Below are 24,201 nucleotides of genomic sequence, written 5' to 3'. Positions count from 1 at the left end.
TCACCCCTAAATTTTAGCCCCTGAATATAAACAAGGCCTTATTATACTCGCTCCGTCCATAAGTCTTCGTCGTTTTAGCGTTCGGCATAGTGACCCAGGAGAAGCAAAGGGGCAGCAAACAATTGCCTATTTTCATTTAATGGTCGCGGTTCTCTTAATGCTCCGGCGTCTGTTCGTTCCCCAACTAATCGCGCGCTCACGTACATGAAAACGTCGTTAGCCCGCTCATAACCGCGCTCTCGTACATAGTCTCGCGCAGCCGCGCTCAAGTAATTTCACCAGCTGCGCTCACGTTCGTTTTTGCCCGCATCAAAATTTAGCCACGGATGCATCAAAATTTCATTGCCCGCCACTCTCAAATTTGTTTTTGCCATGGCCTATATAAATCACCGTGGAGGATCGCTATGCGCCTATTCACAGATAATTCCAGCGAAACAACTATCCCACGGCATCTGAGTATCGATCTGACCCGAGGGTGGCTAGGCAATCGCAGTCCTCGCTCGTCGGCATCTTCGTCCTACTAGCTGCTAGCGCAATCGGCCGCTCAGTTTCAACTCGCGGCGCGCGGCAGTTCGCGACCCGCGGCCTTGATCCCAGCACCGGGGTCGGTCCTCGGGCCGCAGCTCCGGTTCCTCACGTCCTTCGTCCTCGACGCCGGCGACGGCGTCCTCGACGACGACAACCCGCTGGTGGCGCACGATGGCCTCCTCCTCTTGCACGTCTGGCGGCCTCGCTCCACGGACAAGAACAGCATGACGGCGCTCGTCGCGACGTACTAGTGGAGGGTGTTCGATGGAGTCCTAATGGGAGGGGACGGAGAGATATCTGAAGCGACAGAGAAGGGCCGAACCAACAAATACGCAGCGCGGACGAGGCGTCTCGAGCGCTCAGGGACGAGCGAAACCCATGGTCCCCATCTAATAAGGAGGCTTTTGGGAAAAAAAAATTGCTTAGATGAAGGAGGTAAATGGACGGAGGGAGTAGCGTTTAAATTTTGTTCATAAAAATGTCACTGCAGACAAATTTATAGATTCCTCCTAAATACTTTCTGCTTGGTTGGAGCTTAGGTTAGTCCCAACCTGAAACCATCCACGTGGGGTCAACGTTTTTCTTCTCCAATCCACATCCGCACCCATCCCATCCTCTCATTTCTCTCTCTCTCTCTCCTCACCAGCGCCATGCTCAGATGCGAGGCTGCGTGGCACGGCTTGTGGTGACGGAGAGCGGTGCGGCTGCCGGCCACGGGAGGAGCTTGTGGGGCATGGGGGCAGGAGCCAGCGCGGACGACGACGGCTTGTGGCGCAACTGCGAGCCGCTCGCGGCGAGCAACTGCCGGTGGCAAGGCAAGCAGCGGATGGTGCGCATCGCGTTCACGGGGAGCGGGATCCAGTGTGCGAACGGTGCGGCCGGAGCTTGCGGACAACGATGGCATGCGGTGCGACGGCAAGCCGCCCGCGGCGAGCAACTGCACACTCTCTTCCGACAACGAACGCGTGAGCAGGTAGGTCCATCGGAGGAAACGGCAGTTTCTTCGTATCTTGAGCGCGAGTAGACGTCGTTTCTCATCTGAGAAACCGTTTCATGTAATTGTCTTCTCTTTCTTTATTTATTTATTACTCCTACGCCACCTTAGCATTTTTTTCTACGTGGCAACAGAGTTAATTATATGGAAACTGGCTGCCGTTTCACCTTGAAATTGGCATCGTCTAAAGTTTAGAGTCACTTAACTTTAGACCACTTTACTCTAAACAAATGGTTTTAAGTGATGTCTACTCATTCAGTTCTTTTTTAACTGTCATATTCGTGTTGGTAAAACTTTTTTAAGTTTGACTATTACCATCGTTTAGTTAGATTGTCCAAAAGAGCATGCAATAACTAGAACCATCGCTTCTGGCCTTTTACACCACGTAGCGAAGAGTGCCACGTGTATACTAGTTGCTAGAGCCTAGAAGGGTAGCACTCCGCGCCAAGGTCAGGATCAGACAAGAAAGCCTCACCTTATTAGTCCATCATGTTGTGTAGCACTTAAGAGCAACATCAAAACCCTATCTATATCCTTCCTTATTTACAAAAAAAACACAAACAACTTCTTTAATCAAAACTCTAAATATTATCGTGCTCTATTTTAGATTTCTCGCTAGCTAAAAATAAAGAAAGAGATTGACTCTTTAGAATGTGAATAAGATATATAAAGGTGTTGAACGGTGGAAAGATATAGTGAACGTTTTCTGATCAAATGGCTTTCTAAATGATGGTTTAAAGAGAGTTTAAGAAAGATTTTTTGAAGATTCTCTATGGACCTGTTTGGTTGCTATCTTAGTAGGCAAAATGACCGTCAAGCAACAAATCTTGGTCACTAGGCACTCAAAACCAATGCCTAAATCCATCCTTTGCTAGAAGCAAGAAGTATTTGTAAGAAGACGAAGAAGATCAAAGACACAAAGTTAAAACATGGCGGACACATGGCCAACAAATCAGCATCGTGGGGGAAAAACTATAAAGAGTCAATAACCAAGGCAATAGCAAAAGCATAGATGAAATTAGATTATCCCTTTGTTTTCTGAAATAGGAAGCTATTTGTGTTTCGACAATTTTCTTGGGCATTAAGTTTATAATGTGAAAATTGAGTCAACTTAAGTATAAACTATAAATGGAGTAATTGAAAAGTTTCTGCACCACGTATCACAGCTTACTACTACCTATATATACTTAGTTGTAGGTAGAGTGCAAATGCACCCAAAATATAAACAAGGAGTTTCACTAAAATTCCATCGTATAGGTATCTTCTATAAGACATACGTCCACCTACAAAGTAAGTATACTCCTCTCTAATCTGCTCTAGCTTCCTATTTCTTAAACTAAACAGCCGTTCATTGGTTAAACGCAATACCGCTTCAAATCAAGCGAACGATGGCCTAAGCATCAGATGCTTGGTCTGCAAATCCTGTGATCGGTGAAAAATTCGCTGTGGCCTGTGTGGCGACTGGACACCTACCAAGTAGCTGTGCCAACCCAAACAGGCAGACGCCCTCTGAGCCTTTGGGTCCAGCCGGACCATCCCCGCACATTCCCACTCCGATCCACGCAGATTCAAGACCATCAAAATCGCAAGTCCAGACCGAAATTTCTCTCTCTTGTCTCTTCATCAAACACACGCGCACGCGCTCTCTCTCCTTCCCTTCTTTCTCCTCCCTCCCGCCCCAGATCCGAGCCCCGGCGCCCGACGCCATGGCGAGCGACAGCGACGTCGACGAGGACGAGCTCCTCCAGATGGCGCTGCAGGAGCAGGCGGCGCGGGACCTCAGCCACCAGCGCCCGCCCGCCGCCAACAAGCCCGTCGTCAACCTCGTCCGCCCACCCGCCCCCAACGCCCGCGGCGGCAACGCCAGGGCCGGGCGCGCCGCAGCGAAGGCGCGCCAGCCCAGCCGCGGCGGCGACGAGGACGACGACTCGGAGGTCGAGCTGCTCTCCATCTCCTCCGGCGACGAGGACGACAACCCCCGCGCCCGTGGCCCGCCGCCGCCCCGCGGGGGCGGGGGTGGGCGCGCCGGGGCGCGGAGGGCCGCGTCACGGGACGACGGGGACTTCGACGATGAGGAGCCCAGGAGCTGGAAGCGCGTTGACGAGGCAGAGGTATGGCCGCGTGAGAGATGACCGAGATCTCGATCTCGGGCTGCGGTGGTTGCCGTGCTAGCTTAGGCCCCTTCTCGAGATAGCGCGGTTGGATGATCGTGCCAATTTCGTCTGCTTAGCAGGCTGGGATTGTCCTTGATCACCGAAATTTAGCTTGTCATGTGATCGTGTGCAGCATTTCATGGTACTGTGGTTAACTATTGCGAATTGTGATACCCAGTGTGCCTGGTGAGTTGGTTCAGTTGTGGCACTGCTGAGTAGTCCTGCCTGTTTGGCATGGTGAACTTATACCGATATAGATAAATGCTAGAAACTGGCTACCGGCATGGACAAATGCTGTCGTGGTGTGACCACATGAGTCTATACCAATGTTGGATTAGGATGTTGACAATTAATTAATGGAACTATAACCAGTGTTTAAAGTTGCTATGGTTGTGCTTCATACAATTCTTACTTCACCACACCAGTTGCCTACTTGCAGCTATGATGCTGTGCATTACTGTTTAATTTAGGTTTACAAATTTCTGAACAAGGGAATAAATCGCACCTTGGTTTTTTCTTACTAAATATTCCAATAACTAATATAATGATATAGAATGGTCCATCGGGATCTCTCTCCCACATTTTTTTTCTCTCGAATACGCAGGAGAGCTGCGTATCATTGCATTAAGAAGGAGAGTACAAAACACAAAACCCTTGTCCAAAAAAAAGGAAAAGAAAACTATTTACAAGCACACCCGTTACAGAAAACACACAACCAAGCTTGAACAGAATCAAGCCATCTACCTAGCAACTAATTCTAATTGCGATAACCCCTCAGCGCCAGCAAGGGACCAGAGATGAGTCTCCTCAAGTAAGGTTCTAAACTTCTAATCACAAGTTGGAGGTTGGGATTGGCTCCATTGAAGACACAGTCATTACGATGCTTCCACAACATCCAAGCCCCTAGAGTAATCAGCGAATTCAAACCTTGCTTCACTTCCTTGGGGAATAGAGCATTAACTCTCTCCCACATATTCTTGTTATTTGTCTGTATTCTTGTTTGTCGTGTTTCCAATTTCTCAATTTTTTCATCAACTTTGCATATTTTGTTACTATTGTGATATTGTATTGTATATCAGCATTCACCAGATAATGGCTGCCTTCCTTTGCTCCACTCAAGCTTGCTCGCAGGGTTCGAGAAATGCGTGAAGCAAAGGTGGCTCCTAACATTCAAGAGCTTGATCAGAAAGCAGCAGCAGCAGCAGCTGCTGCTCGAAAGGTCCTCACGACTGTACAGACTTTACCAAAAGGAGTTGAGGTTTTGGATCCATTGGGCCTTGGGTAACTATCTATATCATCAAGCTTTTGATCAGTACACACATTATTTACCATTTTAGGAACATTTTGTAAAGAAAAAACACACCTTGTGTAGTTATCGTGCACTTTCTCACCTGTTAGTCCATCATTTAGCATAAGTTGCATCTTTTTCCTTCCATTTTATTAGTTTACCTTTTCCCTCTATGGGAGATACCTCACCATTCAAGTTCTTCAGCATCATGCTGTATGCTGGTCTAGCATCTCTTTCTCATTGCTTATTATTTTGATTGTGGACGTGTATCCATGTTCGGCAGTGGTCCAGTTTTTCTTCTTTTGGATTTTGCTTGTCTTAGGTTGGGAGATGCTAGCTTCTTGTTGGAGGGCACTCCAAATTGTGTTGTGGGAGAAGCCCAGTAGGTTGGTGGGTGGGCAATAGAGGGAAAGCTAGACAAAAGCTAGGAAGGAAAAACTCTTGGCTTCTTTCTTGGTGGCAGCCTCAGGTTCTCTAAAAACCAATAGGAGAAGCCAGCTGTTTGGTCTCTGTTTAGCTTTTAGCAAGAGAAACTGAAGCTAGAAGTGGGGTGAAAAAGGATTGTCCATAGCACTTAAAAGCTAATTTATTCCATGTACCTTTTAAAACATGCTGCTGAGCCTTATCAAAGAAATGAGCATATTCTTTTGTATGATATACTTGGACACAGAAAGTATTGATCTTGTACAATCTGGCAGTGTTGCATCGTGTATCACCTTGTGCCCTAGAAGAAGATAATTAATTTCAATTAATAGAGTCAAGTTAAGGCTATCCTCATCGCATGCTCATTTTCCTTCCATCATTGGGTAATATTTATTGCCTTACCAGTGTCATGGATAATAAATCCCTGTGATTGATCACTGATGCTTTATTACCTTACCAGTGTCATGGATAATAAATCCCTGCGATTGATCACTGATGCTTCAGTAAGTTCTCCAATTTCAAGGGAGAAGTCTCAAGGTTTGGACCCCAGTATGCGAGGTAGGCCTGATGGTTTTACTGGAATTCTTCTTGCATTTAATTCATGCTTATTAAGAGGTCTATTTTTGCCCTTCTGCAGACAAAGTTATCTATTCGTCTCCAAATTTTGATTCCAAAGTTTTCCTTTCGTGGGTCCACAAAGACACAAGCGCTGCTGACTTAGAGGCTGGTGCTCTCACCTTGAAAACTGATCTCAAAGGGAGAACACAGCAGAAAAAACAGTTAGTCAAGGAGAACTTTGATTGTTTTGTCTCGTGCAAAACTACGATAGATGGTATTTACGTAGTTATTAGATACACCCACATTGCAGATAAATGTTCATGATCCTGAGTTTCTGGACAATGTTTTGCATCTCCTTGTAATACACACAGTTTTTTGCAGACATTGAGTCGAAATTGAGACAGATAGAGGAAGATCCTGAAGGTGCAGGTACTGCTCACTTGTATTCAGTGACACAAAACATTAGTGGTGTGGCAAATCGTGCATTTGAGCCTCTATTTGAGAGGCAGGTATACAACTGAGCTTTCTCTAGAACCATTGCTATTGCTTCAACATTCCTTCGTGAGTGCACTAAATTATTAACTTCTGGTACAGGCCCAAGCTGAAAAGATTAGATCTGTTCAGGGAATGCTTCAAAGATTCCGGACACTATTTAACCTGCCAAGTGCAATCCGCGGGAACATTAGAAAAGGAGAATACGATCTTGCTGTCAGAGAGTACCAAAAAGCAAAGTCAATTGTTCTTCCTTCCCATGTATGGCAACTTCGTATTTTGTTTTATCTGCATATGTTATCCAATTGGGTGGAAGCATGCATGAATGAATGACTGTATGGTATGATGTATCGTGCAGCACTGCAGCTGACAAGATATTGTGCATGCATTGTGCAGCTCATGCACTCAATGAAATTAGGTTAATAGTGTGTTCCAGATTTTTGTTAAATTCTATATTGATCATTTTATACACAATGGCTTACATATGTATCTTGTCAAATAATGGTCTCCACCCTTAACTGTAAGTAACCAATAATCACTTAGCATGGCTGATTCATGCAAATCTCTTGGAAACACTAGGTTTAACGATCTAGTAACTCATGAATACTTAATCCTCTGAGCTGACCTGTTTGTGTTTGGACCACTTGACCGTTTGATTTTGGTTTTTTTTTTTTTTTTTTTTTGCTGTAGAAAATTATGTCTGATTCCATGCTGAAGTATAGCACGTGCAAATTTCTCCACTGTTTTGTGGCCCCATCGTTCATTGTTAGGCACTATATTGGCACAACAATAGATCTACTGCATTCAGTATGTTTACTATATGTTATGTTGAACAACCTGCAGGTGGGGATACTAAAACGTGTACTCGAAGAGGTCGAAAAGGTGATGCAAGAATTCAGGGGCATGCTTTATAAGTCCATGGAGGATCCTCATCTTGACCTTGTAGAGGTTAGCGGAACATGGCTATGGTATCTGTCTTTAGAGTCATTTAGAAATTACCTACTTTTGTTGACAGCGAAAAATGGTTTAGCCTGCAAGTTTAAGTTTATGTATTATTGAACATTACCAGATAGGGAAAGCATAATAGAGGACAGTTAGCAGGTGATTATATTATATGACACTGCTTGTTTAAAATGGACTACTTGATTTCCTAGTACTTAACTATTTAACTCTATTTTAAGATTGAAGTTATCTGATATTCTGATGTTTTTGTTCTGTTTGCTTACTGATTTTGTTGTTTACCATTCAGCTTGAGAACATTGTTCGTCTACTGTTGGAGTTGGAACCTGAAACAGATCCAGTGTGGCATTATCTAAATATTCAGGTTGAATTTTAATCTAAATATGTGTGCTGTAATCTAACTGTGCTTTTCAATTCTGTGACTTCTGTTTGTATTATCTTTTTACTTATATCATAATATTTCCTATCAGAATAGCAGGATTCATGGATTGTTTGACAAGTGTACTCAAGACCATGAATCGAGAATGGAAGTTTTGCAAAATAAAATTCGTGAAAAAGTGCTCTCCGATTCAAAGTGGAGGCAGCTGCAACAAGATTCAAATAAATCTGTGAGCATATCTTCTGTAGTTCAGCATATCATATTTACATGCTATTTTGTGTCTTCCCTATGACTTGGGGCTCTTGGTGGGTTTCAACTCTAGCCTACCCCAACTTGCTTGGGACTGAAAGGCTATGTTGTTGTTGTTGTTGTTTGTGTCTTCCCTATGTTAATGTAGTCCTTTTTGTTTAGCTGGAAGTTGATTCTGCCATTGGTGATTCTCCTCGAGCTGATCAGTTGTCAACAAACTTTATGGTTGAGGAAGCTGATAGTTTAAGGGCCACCTACATTCGTAGGCTAACTTCTGTACTTATCCAGCATGTTCCAGCTTTCTGGAGATTAGCTTTATCTGTTTTCAGTGGAAAATTTGCCAAGGTAAGAACCTTATCAGTTGCATTACAATTTACAAGAAAAATGTAAATAGTTGACAGTGTAACTATATGGCTTGCGACACTAATAAGTTTTTCTCACAAAGCATATAGCTCTGCTGAACCGCAGAAACCTATAAACTCTTCCACCCCTATGGTTGTGCAATAGTAAACTGAAATTAAAGGGTATTTTTGATAATACCGGTCTGAATAATTATGCCTGCTTTACTCATCGTGAAGAATATGAGAATGATCCTTCTTGTACTTATTTTTGTTTTGATTGAAAAGAGAGATTTACATGGATTTGCTAATTATATGTATTATTTATTTTCAGGCAGCTTCTGGTAATGTAGTTTCTGATTCTGACATGAATGCAAAGCCGGCTGCAAATAAGAACGATGACAAAGGTGGAGAAGTAAAGTACACAAACCACACTCTCGATGAAGTTGCTAGTATGGTTCGGGCTACTATATCGGCTTTTGACACTAAGGTGCAATTAGTGTGTTGTTTGGAAATTTAACACCAAACGTGATTGTTAGCTGTAAACATTTGATTGCATTAGTGATTAAACATGTTTTGACAACAACAGGTTCAGAGTACCTTCCGTGATTTCGAGGAATGCAACATTCTTTGTCCATACATGAGTGACACTATAAAAGAAATAGCTAAGGCCTGTCAGACTCTTGAAGGGAAGGATTCGTCTCCAACTGCTGGTATGGCCTCTTAATTAGAGCTTTTCCCAAATCTGCAAAATTCGTCTTGTATCCTGAATGTGTTAACAATTATGCCAGTAAAAATGTTGCGCACCCTTCATTTTGAAATGACAAAGCTTTACATTCTACGGCTTTGTTCATGGATGCGGGCAACAACTAAGGTGATATCAAAAGATGAGACTTGGGTTACTTTATCCACCCTTGAGAGAAACAAGTCTCCATATGCAATTTCATGCATGCCCCTGGAGTTCCGTGACATAACAATTTCAGCAATGGACCGGATTGATACGTAAGACTGCTTTATTTCTATGTAGTATTGCATCTTTTTGCAGTTTCTTATGCTGCATTATTTCCAAAGCCCTGTGAAAGTTGTTTTGTTGCATTGTTACTTAGCAATTGGCCATCTTTTTTTAATATACTCCCTTCATTCCAAATTATAAGACGTTTTGGCTTTTCTAGATTCATAGCTTTCATTATGCACTTAGATATACACCATGTCTAGATACATAGTAAGAGCAATGAAAAACCAAAACGTCTTATAATTTGGAACAGAGGGAGTATTTGCTAATAGATAACTATTTCTTTTGTTGCACTTAAGCAGTATTTCTTTTTGGCAGTAAGTATAGTTCTTACAGTGTCAGGATTCAGGAAGGAATTTGTCATACCGTGTTGTATAATTTTATTGCTACAGCGTCTAAATTTTTTTTGCTACAGCAGTCTTAGCTTTAATTATTGTAACGATCAAGCATAAGCTGTTGCCATTAATAACCTTTAGATTTCTGGTTATCTTGTCTTACCTATGAATGAATCCTTTCATCTGAGTCTCAAGGTTTGTGTCTCTCTTGTCTCTTGCTCTGCAAAATCTGAAATTTGTCTTGAGCACGACCTTCTAAAGCGATGACACATCAGTCTCCAGGCTCTATGTTCAGTATATTCTAAGTTCTACCCCCTCTCCCCTCTCTCTCCCTGCGTTGCAAAATTTGGGAACGGCAAGTACTTTCCGGCCTTCTTTTTTGGTAATGCTGAACAGGTCCCTAATCTGTGTTTCTGTGTCTGTTTATTTCAGTATGATTCTTAATCTGATGAGCGAGACTGCAAAGTCATATGACATTTCTCAACCACTTCAGGAAATTAATGAGTCTGTCAGACTTGCATTTTTGAATTCCTTTCTGGATTTTGCTGGTATGAATTTCTCTAAGAAGTAGCTAGAGGAATCTTTTTAGCATCATTCTCTAGTCATGGTCTCTGAAAATCTTTGTAATTGCTTCAGGTTATCTGGAGAGGTTTGGAGGCGAACTAACTGAGAACAGACCAAATAAAGAAAACAATTATGTCCAAAATGGATACATAAATGGTACTAGAGAAACATCTGCTAACACAGATGGAGATTTGCACAAAAAGCTGCTGGTTGTTTTGAGTAACATTGGGTATTGTAAAGCTGAACTTTCAGAAGAACTGTACACCAAATATAGACACATTTGGTCTCCAGTCAGGTACCTGATAGCATTCATGAAGTCTTCGCCCTCTCTTTCCCTGTGTGTGGGAAAGCATGTACTCATTATAGAAGCTGTTCTCATGGTATGTCTAATCTATTCAATGAAAATTTTGTCACAGGAATAATGATGAGCGAAGTTCTGACATGCGAGATCTGATGACATCTTTCTCTGCACTTGAAGAGAAAGTCCTGGACCAATATACTTTTGCAAAGGTATGATACACAATTCAGGACATAATGTTGATTAACCACCGAATGCATGATTTAGCAAAAATTGATTATGTCATATATATTATAACCCCAGTATCTTCCTTTCATATAGGTGAGAATCTGATACAGATTTAGAGTTCTCCATTCAGCCATTCCTCAAATAGTACAATAATTCTGAAAACTTACTATAGCACATGAAATAACTTAATGAACTGGGAGAACAAAAAAACTTTGTTTTAGTGTAGCTTCATAATTACTTTACTTATTGTAAGAGCACAGCAATTTGTTGGAAGTTCCAGTTATTGTGATAAATACTGGAGCTATTTTGTTTGCTTTGATATATTGTTATATCATATTGTTTTGTGCCTTGGACAACTGCAAATAGCAGTTTAGAATAGTTGTCACAGGCCCATAGCACTTAATGAAGTGCTAGGAAGTTTCACTGATCTTGTGAATGCTAGGGACAACTGTAAATCTGAAGTGTTATGAAATTTCATAGGCCCTACTTGATGCTAGAGAAATGTTTTCTTGAATGTGAACATTTTTAACTTTTTGCACATTATGGTGTTTACCTTTTGCTTTACTCATCCTGATATTTTGTTGTTGTTTGATTAGTCAAACTTGATCAGAAGTGCTGCACAAAGTTATCTTTTGGATTCTGGGATTTATTGGGGAGCAGCACCGATGGTAAAGGTATGTAGTATAAATTTAAAACACAAAACCCATTTATGTTGTGGCACTGTATGTGCTCCAAAAAATTGAACGATGAATGGTATGATGGTTCTCGAATCTCCATCATGAGATTTAGTTCAAACTTTGTAACATCTTGCTATTTACTGCAAGAGCAGTTACATCCAGAATATGTTGTAGATTACAACTAGCCCTGCTAATGGGGCGGGTTAAAATGGGTTTTATGGGGCGGGTTTTGATTTGGCGTGTGTGTGGACGGGTGCAAGTGGGTTTTCAAAGCTGATGGGGTCGTGTTGGGTCGGGTATAGTGCAAGAGCGGGTTGGGATGGGTTGGGGTGGGTTCGAATGGGTTGGCTTCATACCGCAGATCCCCTTCCCTGAGTGCCAGTCGAGGATGTGGAGAAGAGGGCATGGTACGGCGCATCGGTGGTCAAGGACGCAATGGAGTGCGAGCATTGAGCATCAGGGTCCTCTCAGCGGTCCTTGTCACGCTCGTCGGAGACGCTGCAGCGGCAAAAGTCTTTGTCGCCCTCGTCGGAGAAGCCACGGCGATTGAGGTCCTCGTCGCCCTTGCCGGAGAAAGCCGCGAGGCCAGCACGGACAGCAGGACTCAGGAGAGCGCGACAGCAGCCGCTGAGGCGCATAGCGGCAAGCGGACGAGGATGGCGTGGATGGTAGCTTCGTCGAGCGCGCTAAGCAGGTCCTCCGCATCTGCGGCACAGGCTTATGAGTGAGCCATTTGCTTTCTTTTTCCAAGGACTGAAGAAAGCATCGAGATGATATGATTGATTAAGCCACCGCTGCTGTGCGGAAGCATGGGGCCATGGGCCATCGTGGAGGCGCAGCACGGCATGGGTTCTGGGCGGGTTGCAGCGGCATTTGGGGTGGGTTGGGGCGGGTCGATAAGATGGTTTGTTGGGTAGGGTTGGGTTGGAGAAACTGCTAAGCTGTGGGTTGGAGCAGGTTTGGGCTGGGTTTAGCCCCATTAGCAGGGCTAATTACAACTGTGACTGGCGTTTGGGTACATTTATGGAAATGGATTGGCATCCTTGTGTTGTTGTGCCAATGTCTCTTGTTTTCTTGGGAAACTACAATCTCATCAATGTTATTGCTTTCTCCTTGCAGGGCATTCGAGATGCAACTCTTGACTTACTGCACATCCTTGTAGCAGTACATGCAGAGGTTTCCATCAATTGATTTTTCTTATTTTGATTATTTATTAAACCTTGTCATGACATCATTGTCTTTCCTAAAATGCTTGAAATTGGCATAAGAACAAACACTTTTACTGGAATTTTGGTGTGATCTTTGGGCCCACAGGTTCTATGGCAGTACTGTTGTATTCATATTTGCATCAGCAAAAAGCCCCGATGTTAAGTAGCTGAATTTTTAGTATTTTTGTGGCAACAACTAACAGTCTAGCACAAGTCAGTATGGCACCTAGTACTGGGTACAGTGTTTGTCCATCTGGTTGGTGACACATATTTTACTCTTAGGATGTTTGTCTGGAAAGATCTGTTATTTATGTGCTTCACCTTCTAATATATGAAATATTGTGCGTAACAAGAAAAAATACTGTAGCATTCTTTCAAAGTTTGTTTGAGTTATTCATTACTTAGATAAAGAAAGGCTAATGAAATTCCCAGCCTCCTATGCTGCTCATTTTGGTAATGGCCATCCTTTTACTGCATGTATTTCGTTTCTGATTGTTACATATAATCTTATTATGTCGTCAGCATTGTCTGTCTTTCGAATACAATTTGACTATGTATCCTCGTGTCTATATTTGAAAAGAGTAGATGCAAATCTCACTTTTTTACTTTCAGGTATACTCTGGTGCTCGGCCTTTGTTGGAGAAGACAATGAAAATTTTGGTTGAGGGTTTGGTCGACATCTTTCTTAGTGTTTTTCATGAGAATAAGACCAAAGATATTAGATTGTTAGATGCAAATGGTTTTTGTCAACTCATGCTTGAGGTAAATGTTTGTTATTTTTATTTGCCACTAGATTCTTCTCAAGTCACAGCTATGCTAAGGGCTAATGGCTCAAGTGCTCTGCTTGGTTTACTACCTTTTGTGTCATATTCCTGCAGCTTGAGTATTTTGAGAGTGTACTACAAACATACTTCTCACCCGAGGCGCAACAGGCTATGAAATCCTTACAAGAGAATTTGTTGGAAAAGGCCTGTGAAAGTGTTGCGGAAGCCATGGAAAATCCTGGACACCAACGTCGACCAACCCGTGGCAGTGAAGATGCAGCATCAGATGATAGACAACCATCAGTATCACCTGATGATTTGCTTGTAAGTGCACAGAAATATTCTACTTATGGATTTTTCAAATTGATGATAGACGGAAAACACATCTGTCAGTGTAGTGTGGCATGAATTTTGTGAAAGCAGAGTTTTCTGCTGTCTTCTGAAAGTTTCAGTTTCTGTTGCTATTTTCACAACCGAAACAAATATAATTTTCTTTCCAGGTGCTTGCTCAACAGTACAGTAGTGATCTGCTGCAAGGGGAGTTGGAGAGGACTCGATTGAACATAGCCTGCTTCATGGAGTCAACCCTTCAATCAACAGCTGCGCCAGCAGGCTCAAAGCCTGCTGCATATTCTTCTTACCAAGCACAAGTACCACAGCACGCCCCTGTTCAAACATCCTCGCCTAGTTTTAGACGGCAGCAGACTGGTACAAGTTCTCCTGTGGTCTCCAGGCGGCGCCGGTGAGCTTAGTGTATCTTTGGATCATTGGCGTAGCCCCTTTCCTGGAATTTCCTTCTTTTCCCCCCCACTCATGTGGGTTTTGTTTTTTGATTTCTTGTAATTATCATCCTGTTGTCATGTGTTATGAATTTTGATTGATCCATTCTTTTGGTGTTGTAAGATAGATAAAAAAGGGGTACAGGTGCTGCTGCACGGGACCATCTAACTGTATAATATCCACGAGTCAAACATTATTGCCTTGCTGCCTGAAGATATCGCCGCAGCTTTATTTAACTTATCTGGAGTTGTTGGTCTGCGCCAGCCTCCTGCGGTCGTCACCGCTTGTTTCTATATTCATTCACTTACTTGGACAGTTTGTGTATCCCGACATTTGTTAATGTTGTATCGGTGGTTCGTGGTTATTGGTATAAGTCTGCATGCTTTGTGGAGGTATTTATCGTGCTACTGCAAAAGTTCATGCTGTATCGTTATATAGTTGAAGATGGGTAAAGCTGTTTGTTCTTTGAAATACCCAGCTGTATCAAAGTTGAAAGAAAGATAAGAAATGCTGGCTGGAGTGCATTATCGATTCGCTTTCATCCCCGAATTTGAATCCGCAGCGGCTGAATCGTGTATGAGATTCAACTAGCATCGGGATAATTTTCTTATATTTCAAACTGTTGTTAACTGAACGTGGGCATAGTCTCTTTCTCCAGTAGCAGCCCATGTTACGTGCACTGCCTCGCCCTTGTTTATTCAGGACTCTGTCTCCGTGCGTGTTCGACGAGTGTGCACCTGTAATTGAATTCGTCTTGCGCAATTGCCAGCACATGTCGAGCTACTGAGCTACACCCTCCCCGTCCCCCTGCATGTGGACCGAGTGACCGGGTTCATGTGCTGATTGATCCCTTGCCGTGGAGGATCGAGGACAAGTGAAGAAGAGCAGTGCAAGTGCAAGCGGTGCTCAGCTGCTGGCTGCTGCTGCTGCTCGTGCCCGGCCACAACGTTATCCTCGTAGATGTGGCCAGAGTTTTGCAGCCAGGAGGGCCGGCCACCTCCCACCCACGTATAGCGAAGCAGAGCCTCGGCGCGCGCGCACGCGTAGCGAAGCAGCACGAGCATGGAGCTGAGGCCGACCAGAGACCGTCAGCACGCTCTCTAGCCAGCCGAGCCGGCCGGCCAGGTGGCTGGCCATGGCAGCCACCGTTCTCTTCGCTCCGGCGCAGTGCCACCGCGCTACCACGACGACGAGCCGGCGGGGCGCCCCCTCGCAATGCGCACTACTGCTCCCCCCTCGGCACCGGCGCCGGGCCCGGGGATCGGTGAGGGCCGTGCCTCCCGAGCAGAGCAGCTTGCCTCAGGCGCCAGCGGCGGCTGTCTACGGGACTGCTGGCGACGTCAAGGCGGCGCTGTACGGAGCGCTGGACGGCGCCAACCGAGGGATATTCGGGATGACGTCCGCCAAACGGTCGGAGATCCATGGCCTGGTGGAGCTGCTCGAGTCCAGGAACCCCACGCCGGAGCCCACCGCCAAGCTGCAGGACAAGGTACCTACGGCGAGTGTAACTTGTAATACTAGCTTATCCTTATCATCACTACTACCAACTTGGGATATAATGCTAGATGCAAGAAAGAGAGCATTTGAAAGCCTTGAAATGCGGATTGCATCTTTTCATTCTTAACTAGTAGCTACCATACGTTTTAGCCACCTGATATAAGTAGATATATAGAGGAATGCTAGCTGTGCCGTTCGAAGAGTGTATGCCAACTGCTTGTTCATTCAGGAAAGTACTGACATGTACAGTGGGGTGTTTGGGTGGTGGAAGGTAGATGGATGCTGGAAGCTCATCTACAGTACGATCTCAATACTGGGGAAGAAGAGAACCAAGCTAGGACTGCGAGATTTCATCAGCCTGGATGACTTCCTCCAGATAATCGACGTCAAAAAAGTCAGTAAAGGCTACCCTGCTGTAAATTTTTTTCTCATGCCAATGTTTGTGCCTAGTGTCTGTAGTGCTGAATTTCTGATACTCTCCTAGTCACCGCGCTACCACAGTACCACTACCAGCCACCGTTGTATGCATTGCATCCATGAGCAGATGAAGCCACCTGTACAATTTTGTTACAAACATTGCCTCTCCTAGCCTAGCTACCCCCTCCTCCCTTTCTTGTTTTTGTACTCATGCATGCATACAACGCATATGCTATGCTGTTCTGATCCTCTCCTGACTGGTTGCGGGCCACCGCTTCATCTGCTTCGATCTGCCCGATCTTTTATACTTTTAATAGTAATCGATCACATAATCTTGAGTTCTTGACACAAAAACTAATCACACTGGGTCAATGAACTATATATCTAAATTGAGTGTTGTCTGGATATTCTAATTGCATACAAAGTAAGTTTTGATTTGTGCTATACTTGAAATAAATGGAGATTTAGCGTCACTTCTCTACACCCAAAAGGAAAAGGCGGTAAATGTGATAGAGTTCAGCGCGAGAGCATTGAAGATATTTTCGGGGAAGCTCACCATCGAAGCTTCGTACACTGTTGCTAGCCAAACAGTAAGGCTTCTTTTCTGGTGTTCGCTCCTGATCTTGGTTAATTAGGCACTGTTTTGGCAGTCTTACTGCTGTTCCTGATCGCTGAATCGAAAGCTTGGAACTTCCTCACAACCTGTGCCTTCTTGTTTCAGAGAGTGGATATCAAGCTTCAGAGTTCAACTATCACCCCTGAGCAGGTAAAAATATGTACTCTAGTACTATTTATTTCCAGGTCACGGATGATACCATGGATTTTCGTAACATAAAGTCTACTGTTTGTCTTCAATCTTAATTGATTGTCACATTTGGATATATATGCAGCTGATGAACATATTTCAGAAGAACTACGACATGCTCCTGGACATATTCAATCCAGAGGGCTGGCTGGAGATAACGTATCCTTTAACTTTATTTTCCTTATTATGGATTACTACGTACTGCTATATTGAAATTTAACTTTATTATGAATATATCTCTAGCTATTGGACCGATCGCTGCAAAATAATTTAGTGCCGATTAATAAATAAGATGGCAGCAAAGCTATACTACTATATACAAGTCTTCCTCAATTTTGTGAATAGATATGTTGATGAATCTGTACGGATTGGAAGAGATGACAAAGAAAACATATTTGTGCTCGAGAGAGCAGACCCATCAGAAGTTTAACAAACTGCTGCCGCAGTTTATTATGGGCACAGCCGCACAGGCGGTTCATAATTTTGTGGCAAGGAGTGCGACGCGCGGAAAAGATAGCTTTGCATATAGATCCTACAGCTAGCACTACTATTGGTTATTGACAGTTCGATGCAGACAATCTACTCGAAGTAAAAAGAAAAAACTTTTCTTCTCAAATATACACACAGACACAAGCATTTTTTTTTGAGTTTTTATTAAGAGCATAGAAGAGCAGCATATGGGTTCTCTGAAAAAGGATTATGCAAGCTATTATCTATCCTTCATATAGAGAAATGGGAAATTGATCAACATTAGGAAGCAAACAGCTATTGTATTTGGATTTTGGAAGCATGCCATGGCTCAATTATATTCGTCCTTGTAAGACATAGTGTAATGAGTGTACAGCTCGAAACACAGTTGCTCAAGTATTTTCGTTGCTGTTGGTGCTGTTGTTGTTCATGTCTTCTGAAGTGATCACTAGGCGAACAGATCCCTAGAACTTTACTGTATGTTCTGCCTTGCAGTGTCCTATATATATAATATATTTATTATAAGAAATACTAGTACTAGCAAGGACAAGGCTCTAAATTAATGAAGCAAAATGAGCAATATCGAACAGGTCGAGCTGCCGAGTTGTGCGACAGAAACCGCCAAGCGCTGTCCTTGCCTAGGCACACACAGGCAGCCAGCAGAGTCTACGTACTGATTGACGCACTGCGACTGCGACTGCGAGCGCAGCAGGCTCGTCATCGATCCATCCTCTGCAGTGTGCAGCCATCGGTTCTCGCGACATGCCTGGGCGTGCCTCCGCCTCGTTCGCGACGACACCGAGAAAACCGGCGCCTGGCAACTAATGCCGCTCGGATCACATATACCCGGCCAGCTGCTCTGCTTGCTTGGTCTCGTTCTCGTCTCGTGCCAACCATCGGTCGTGTCATTATATGGGTCGTGCACTTCATGGCCAGCCTTGTTATCACCTCACCTGCACTTGAGTCGATAGTGTCGTGGTAGCAGAGGGTGGTGGTGTTTGAGCCGACAGCCGATCGAGCCGGTCGTGGTGGCATGGGGACCGGTGGTGGCAGCTGTGTGGTGGTGCACGGCGCGAAGCCGGCGGTGGCCATGGTCGCGGTGGAGTTCGTCTTCTCGGCGCTGCAGATCTTCATCAAGCTCGCGCTGGACGACGGCATGGACGTCCGCGTCCTCGTCGCCTACCGTCTCATGTTCGCCGCCGCCTTCCTCTGCCCGCTCGCCTTCCTCCTCGAGAGGTAACGTGCATGGGACCCTCCGTGGCCGCATTTAGACACTTTCCTCCCACAGACAAACAAAAACGAGACAAACAATTGATCATGGCCTTAATTTGGAAATGTCCACTTCGAATACTTTGTTTTCATAGGAGTATTTTTACTTGTAACAATAAGCAAGCGCCTTGTGCTTCCTGCAGGAAGAAACGGCCACCACTAACCATGAAGGTGGTGCTAGGGTTGTTCCTGTGTGGACTTTTGGGTAAGTGCTGCCATCATTTCTTTGCTGGGTGATTTTTCTTGTCAGTTGTAAACTCCCCTCTGTATATGAACTAGATTTTACAATTTGTTGTACGCTTGTACCAGCTCTAGAATTTGTTGTCAGTTTTGTTCTAAGAAATGTTGAACTACCCCCCCCCCCCCCCCCCCCCCCCCCCCCAAAAAAAAATCATAATCATCATTTCACTTACAAGCATGACTTGCACGTGCATAACCTTTTTGTTGACACAAATGCAGAATCGCAATAAACCAGAACTTGCTAGTGCTTGCCATGAAGCTGACGAACTCCACGACCATCGTCACAGCTCTCAGCAACCTCACACCTCAGTCCACATTCATCGTCGCGATCTTGACCAGGTCACCGGACTGCCCCCGATCTCCCACCCAATTTCACATGCACACCGATCTCACCATCATGTAGTATATCTTTGTAATACAGGCAGGAGATGGTGAAGGTTGGCAAGGCCAGTGGGCGAGCGAAGCTGGCGGGGACGCTGGTCGGCCTCGGCGGCGCGATGCTAGTCACCTTCTACAGGGGCCCGGAGATCGGGTTCATGCACCGCCTCGCGCGCACGGCCGGGCGAGACGCCCATGCCCACAACCACGACGACGGCGACGTCCTGTTCCACGGGACGTCGTCTGCCGCCGCGCGGACCGTGGGCTCGTTCCTCGCCATCGCCAGCTGCTTCAGCTACGCGATCTGGCTGTCCATCCAGGCGCGCGTCGGGGAGGTGTTCCCGTGCCACTACTCCATCGCGGCGCTGGTTTGCCTCTTCGGCGCGGTGCAGTCGGCGCTGCTCGCGCTCTGCTTCCACAGGGACTTGCCGCACTGGAGGCTCGGCCTCAACGTCAGGCTCTACTCGTCAGCCTACGCGGTGAGAAGACAAGTGATGGTTGATCGATCAATCTACAGCTACAGGACATGGTTTCTTGATTGATTCCTGGGAGGCTCTGCTGCGTGCAGGGCATCGTGGCGTCCGGTTTCGCGTTCCCGCTCATGTCGTGGTGCCTGCGGAAGCGGGGGCCGCTCTACGTGGCCATGTTCGGCCCGCTCATCATCGTCTTCGTCGCGGTGCTCAGCTCCGTCTTCCTCGACGAGACCTTGCACCTCGGGATGTACGTAGTACGCGATGCCTGAGCCCTGCTTGCTTGCTTGCTGCTGTGCCTCGCCTTTACTTTGCTTCTCTCGCCTCTGCAGCGCGCTCGGCACGGTCCTGATAGTGGCTGGGCTGTACATGGTGCTCTGGGGCAAAGCGAGAGAAGCACAGGAGAAAGAAGCTGCTGCACCTGCTCGTGCTGTGCCCACGGATGAAGAACTGGGCAAGGAATCCACTGCTCCTCCTCCTGCTGCTAATGGTGAAACAAAATGACGAGACTTGATCTTCATCACGGCCTATGCTCAAGCCAACTTTGCTGATCGACGGCAGCACGATGGCTGTGGACTCCGATGTTGGATATTCGTTCCGCAAAACCTTCTTGGTGAACGGAAGAATCTGCCAGTAAGCTGGTATGCTCGGTTACGGGGCCAAAATTTGACCCAAATATTTTAAATCTCAAAATTATTTAAAACATGACCAAGGTCTGTTCAAATTATGAATCAGTTATGTTTTGATCTGTAAAACTGTTTTGTTAGATCTCAAAGCTAAGGTTGATGACCAACAGTAGTTATTACCTATTCGTGGATATAAAGGCTGGATTAATAAAAATCCATTATCTATGGTTGCAACTTGCAATTACTTCCTCCGTCACAAAATAAACACATATCTCACTTTTTGATGAGTCAAAACTTTTAAATAAATATTTTTAAACTGAGTGGAGACTGCCGGTGGCAATTGAGTGTGGAGATTTATTTTATCGAAGCATTTGGGTTATTTTATTGTTAATAAATAAAACAATGTCTGATTGATGCTAGTTGCGTAAAGAGTCCCAAAAAGGGAGGGGAAAACGAGATGATTGCTTCGCCCAGTAAACTATGCTTGCTCTGATGACCTAGCCTTTCTCCCGTTAAAAGGTGGGTATCTTTCTCTAAATCCTTCTCCCGTGCATGCTATTCTCCTGTTCCCCCGAAGGGCGGTATCAATACGGCAACCCGAAAGCTCGTTATCAAAGTGGTCTCTTCTCAAAAGCTTATCTGCCAGATGAAACACAAGTTCATAGTAACAGGGGCAGCAGGTTGGATAAGGGTGCCAGCGAAGAAATCAAGAAGTTGGAGTGTCAACTTAAATATTTTTTGAGGCATGTTGTAAAATAGCGTATGTCTAGGAATGCGCTGTCATATCATCGCTGAAGAATACATCAACGCAAATCCTAGATGAAGTGATGCATCACCACAGATTTATTAACTTATGAGAAAAGAAGTGGTGATGGATTAACTTATTCCATCCACAATCAAACAAAAAAGTGGGAAAATGGTAGACTACAATGAACAAACCAATAGCCCCCAAGACATCATAGACGCGGACGAAGCCTTTCAATTAAAAAAAAACAAGAGTTTGTGCACGCAAATGCAAGCTCCACCACAGCAACAACAACAAAAAAAGGCACTACTAGTCTAATACAGTGTATCACATTACCACAACACAATGGGAAAGGCCGGGGATTCCTTCGTGAAAAAAGAAAAGAAAAGCCGAAGGATCGAATTCCTCGGTTGGTTATGCTTGCTTGCAGGCAATATGAAAGTTCACGTGAGGTGGATTCTTTCTTCATGTTTCCATCGTTTCCAATCTGGCGCTCTGTTGTAAACTCACACTCCATCTAGAGCAATCATCTGATCTGAGCAATACTGCAATACTAATGTCTGAAAATGTGTTCGATGGGGCTCTCAATTGCTTGTGCAGGCAATACGAAAGTTCAGTTCGTTGTCATGGAATCTTTCTTCGTGTTGCTACTACTCTTTCCAATCTGGAGCTCCATGGTAAACTCATATTCCACCTGGAGAAATCATCTATCACCAAACATAAGATTGTTGATCTGATCAATACTAATGTCTGATATGGGTTCAATGGGCGTCTCCTCCTCAATTGCAGGAGAAAACGTTGTGCGCTCCCGACTATTTTCATCTGTGAAACAATCATTGCAACAAGATGAATGGGACAATATGTAAAAACAAGAATATGCAAAACAATACAATCAGTTGAAGGAGGAAGGGGATCAGTCTCACCGAAGATAGTACTGCAGGAAGTCGGTGGAGGAGTGGCAACGAAGTTGAGGCCCATGTAGATACCCATGGACAGCACCACGGCCACAATCAAGAACGATGGCACCGCCAGTGCCCAATACCTGAACGAAAGCAAGCCTTGCAATCAGCTACAGCAAGAGACACCCATCCAAATCGAGCAGTTTTTTAAGCTATAATATAATATACAAGCAGCAAAGTTATGGATGCCCACGCATTAATGAGATTCAGATTTCATTTGATTTTATCAGAATTGCAACCATTCAGTGTCTAACTGTCTAACCCAGTGCTGCTGATGATATAGAATTTTATTCGGAATGAACAAGAACAAGGACCAAAAACGAAAGAAGAAAAGGTCATGGACAGTAAGGGGCGATGGGGAGAAGAGCAGTGTGTCATACTTGCTAGGGTAGTAGGTGATGCCGACAGACCGGAGGACGGGCTCGGGCGTGTATGCCCAGGCGAGGTAGACGGTGGTGGCGATGACGGTGGTGATGGATCCGACGAAGCCGTACACCTCCGACGGCTTGGGGCCGTGGTCGCGGGCGGCTAAGGAGGAGGACCTGGTGGAGGGGGCCCAATTACGGTGGGGTCGGCGGTTGCGGATCAGGCTGACCGTCTGCCTGGGGCTGCGCACCACCAGCGACGGTGACGTCGACGGCGGCGGCCACTCCATCGTCTTCCTTAGTCCTCACCTCCTCGTCCGTCTCGTCAAGCAGGCTGCAGCACAGATACGGATACAAGTATCGGTATCGGAAGGATACATATATATATCTGCGGATACGGCAATTTCTCAAGAAAACGCATTATAGCGATGCGTCAAATTCACAAACAACGAGTCCCTCGGATACAAATAACACTACTCATCAATATTTGGAAGAAGAAGAGGCAGTGGGGAATAAGTACTAAAGAAACGGAGTAGATCAAGAATGAGGAAGGCCGGAAGGCGATAAACTCACCGGTCACCACTCGCCGGAGCCCGGAGGTCGCCGGATCCATGCTGTGCCGCCGGTTTTCTCCCCTGTCCGCAGTCCCGCAGGTGCTGTGGTGGCTTTCTCGCGCGGAGCGGCAGTTTCAAGGAGAAGGAAGAACTCGCCGGTGTGGCTGCTGGCTTCCGCGGAGGCTCGTCGCCGGCGGCCGGCAAGCTGCAGCCCACGCTCCTCCCGCTGCTTCGTCGGTTCGGCGTGGGTACTGGGTAGGTTTCTGCCGTGCTGACTCCTGCTTGTTGGGCTGGTTGGGCCGTATCCAACCAGTTGATACATATCGGCCCACGTACTCATAATCGCTAAAAACTAATAAAAATCAGATACTCCCTCCATTCCGATTTACTTCGATTTTTCTGGACACATCGTATATCTCTTTTTTTTTTTAAAAAAATTAGACATATCCTACATCTAGATATATAAAAAACTATGTATCTAGGAAATACAAAACCACCTATAATTTAGGACAGAGGGTGGTGGTACTCCATAAATGTGTATCGATGCCATATTTGTATCCACATCGGTATCGAAAAGGGGACCAATGCCAAGTATAAGTGAGGGTTTTCTTTTTAAAAAATACAAGTCGGTCAGAGGTGGCCTGCATGAATAGCTTCATGACCAATGAGTTGGCTCTAACGTGGTGCCATAGTGTCGTGCCTGGGCCACGACATGGGCACGGTGACACGTATAGTGTCGTGCCATGTTGTGCTGTGCCGAATTGTGCTAGGGCGGGGCTGTTGTGCCACCCTTTTGTCCATGTATAGGTGGGAGAGAGGTCAATGCAGGCATTAGCGGTGGATATCGAATTTTTTCAATTTAGCCCTTTTTACACCAAAAATTCATATTTATACCTGGCTATCAAAAACCCATCTTTGGACCTTGAGCTCGGCGCAGTGGTGGGCGTGGCTAGCGACATCGTGCTGATGTGGCCAGAGGTCGACGCCACAATTCACGACGCCGAGCTTGTGCTCATAGCCATGAATTGTGGCACCCACCTCTGAATTGAACCATAACCATAAATTATCATGACTTGGACATCCTAAAATTTTACCATGACATGGTCATATAAAATTTTAGCTACATTTTGTGATGCCTTCATTAATGAAATGACCCACCTCCTAAAATTAATTTTGTAGT

The 24,201-nt window shown here is 45.0% G+C and overlaps 4 protein-coding genes across 7 annotated transcripts; 3 read left to right on the top strand and 1 right to left on the bottom strand.

Moving 5' to 3' along the window:
- The first annotated feature begins 3,127 nt into the window (after positions 1-3,127).
- Positions 3,128-14,521, top strand: LOC136494963 (exocyst complex component SEC5B-like). The gene is made up of 21 exons (XM_066491132.1): positions 3,128-3,633; positions 4,796-4,956; positions 5,847-5,944; positions 6,024-6,218; positions 6,326-6,453; positions 6,539-6,697; positions 7,280-7,384; positions 7,686-7,760; positions 7,867-8,004; positions 8,187-8,369; positions 8,697-8,852; positions 8,952-9,075; positions 9,154-9,364; positions 10,142-10,257; positions 10,346-10,568; positions 10,690-10,783; positions 11,396-11,473; positions 12,596-12,652; positions 13,297-13,446; positions 13,563-13,772; positions 13,949-14,521. Exons 1-21 carry the CDS (start codon positions 3,229-3,231, stop codon positions 14,192-14,194), a joined length of 3,312 nt encoding a protein of 1,103 aa, XP_066347229.1. The 5' UTR covers positions 3,128-3,228; the 3' UTR covers positions 14,195-14,521.
- Positions 14,522-14,765: 244 nt separating this feature from the next.
- Positions 14,766-17,828, top strand: LOC136494964 (fibrillin protein 5 homolog). 2 transcript variants are annotated; one of them, XM_066491134.1, is made up of 6 exons: positions 14,766-15,717; positions 16,001-16,119; positions 16,634-16,732; positions 16,864-16,908; positions 17,033-17,106; positions 17,293-17,828. In XM_066491134.1, the coding sequence occupies exons 1-6, from the start codon at positions 15,444-15,446 to the stop codon at positions 17,375-17,377; spliced, it is 696 nt and encodes a 231-aa protein (XP_066347231.1). In that variant the 5' UTR covers positions 14,766-15,443; the 3' UTR covers positions 17,378-17,828. The 2 variants fall into 2 exon arrangements, with proteins under 2 accessions (XP_066347231.1, XP_066347230.1); XM_066491133.1 differs by having other exon boundaries at positions 15,136-15,717; positions 15,997-16,119.
- Positions 17,829-18,127: 299 nt separating this feature from the next.
- Positions 18,128-20,901, top strand: LOC136494962 (WAT1-related protein At1g68170-like). Of its 3 annotated transcripts, XM_066491131.1 has the most exons (6): positions 18,128-18,651; positions 18,828-18,893; positions 19,144-19,263; positions 19,346-19,781; positions 19,871-20,022; positions 20,105-20,901. In XM_066491131.1, the coding sequence occupies exons 1-6, from the start codon at positions 18,449-18,451 to the stop codon at positions 20,274-20,276; spliced, it is 1,149 nt and encodes a 382-aa protein (XP_066347228.1). In that variant the 5' UTR covers positions 18,128-18,448; the 3' UTR covers positions 20,277-20,901. The 3 variants fall into 3 exon arrangements, with proteins under 3 accessions (XP_066347228.1, XP_066347226.1, XP_066347227.1); XM_066491129.1 differs by lacking the exon at positions 18,828-18,893; XM_066491130.1 differs by lacking the exon at positions 18,828-18,893 and having other exon boundaries at positions 19,871-20,241.
- A 396-nt stretch (positions 20,902-21,297) lies between these two features.
- Positions 21,298-23,290, bottom strand: LOC136493874 (phosphatidylinositol N-acetylglucosaminyltransferase subunit P-like). The gene is made up of 4 exons (XM_066490000.1): positions 23,041-23,290; positions 22,483-22,801; positions 22,067-22,185; positions 21,298-21,965 (listed from the first exon to the last, which is right to left on the bottom strand). Exons 2-4 carry the CDS (start codon positions 22,755-22,757, stop codon positions 21,847-21,849), a joined length of 513 nt encoding a protein of 170 aa, XP_066346097.1. The 5' UTR covers positions 22,758-22,801; positions 23,041-23,290; the 3' UTR covers positions 21,298-21,846.
- Positions 23,291-24,201: the final 911 nt, after the last annotated feature.

The sequence above is a fragment of the Miscanthus floridulus genome, chromosome 11 (genome assembly GCF_019320115.1).
Source record: "Miscanthus floridulus cultivar M001 chromosome 11, ASM1932011v1, whole genome shotgun sequence".
Classification (NCBI taxonomy): Eukaryota; Viridiplantae; Streptophyta; class Magnoliopsida; order Poales; family Poaceae; genus Miscanthus; species Miscanthus floridulus.
The sequence above is the reverse complement of the archived record's forward strand: the minus strand, read 5'-3'. Positions and strand labels throughout refer to the sequence as shown.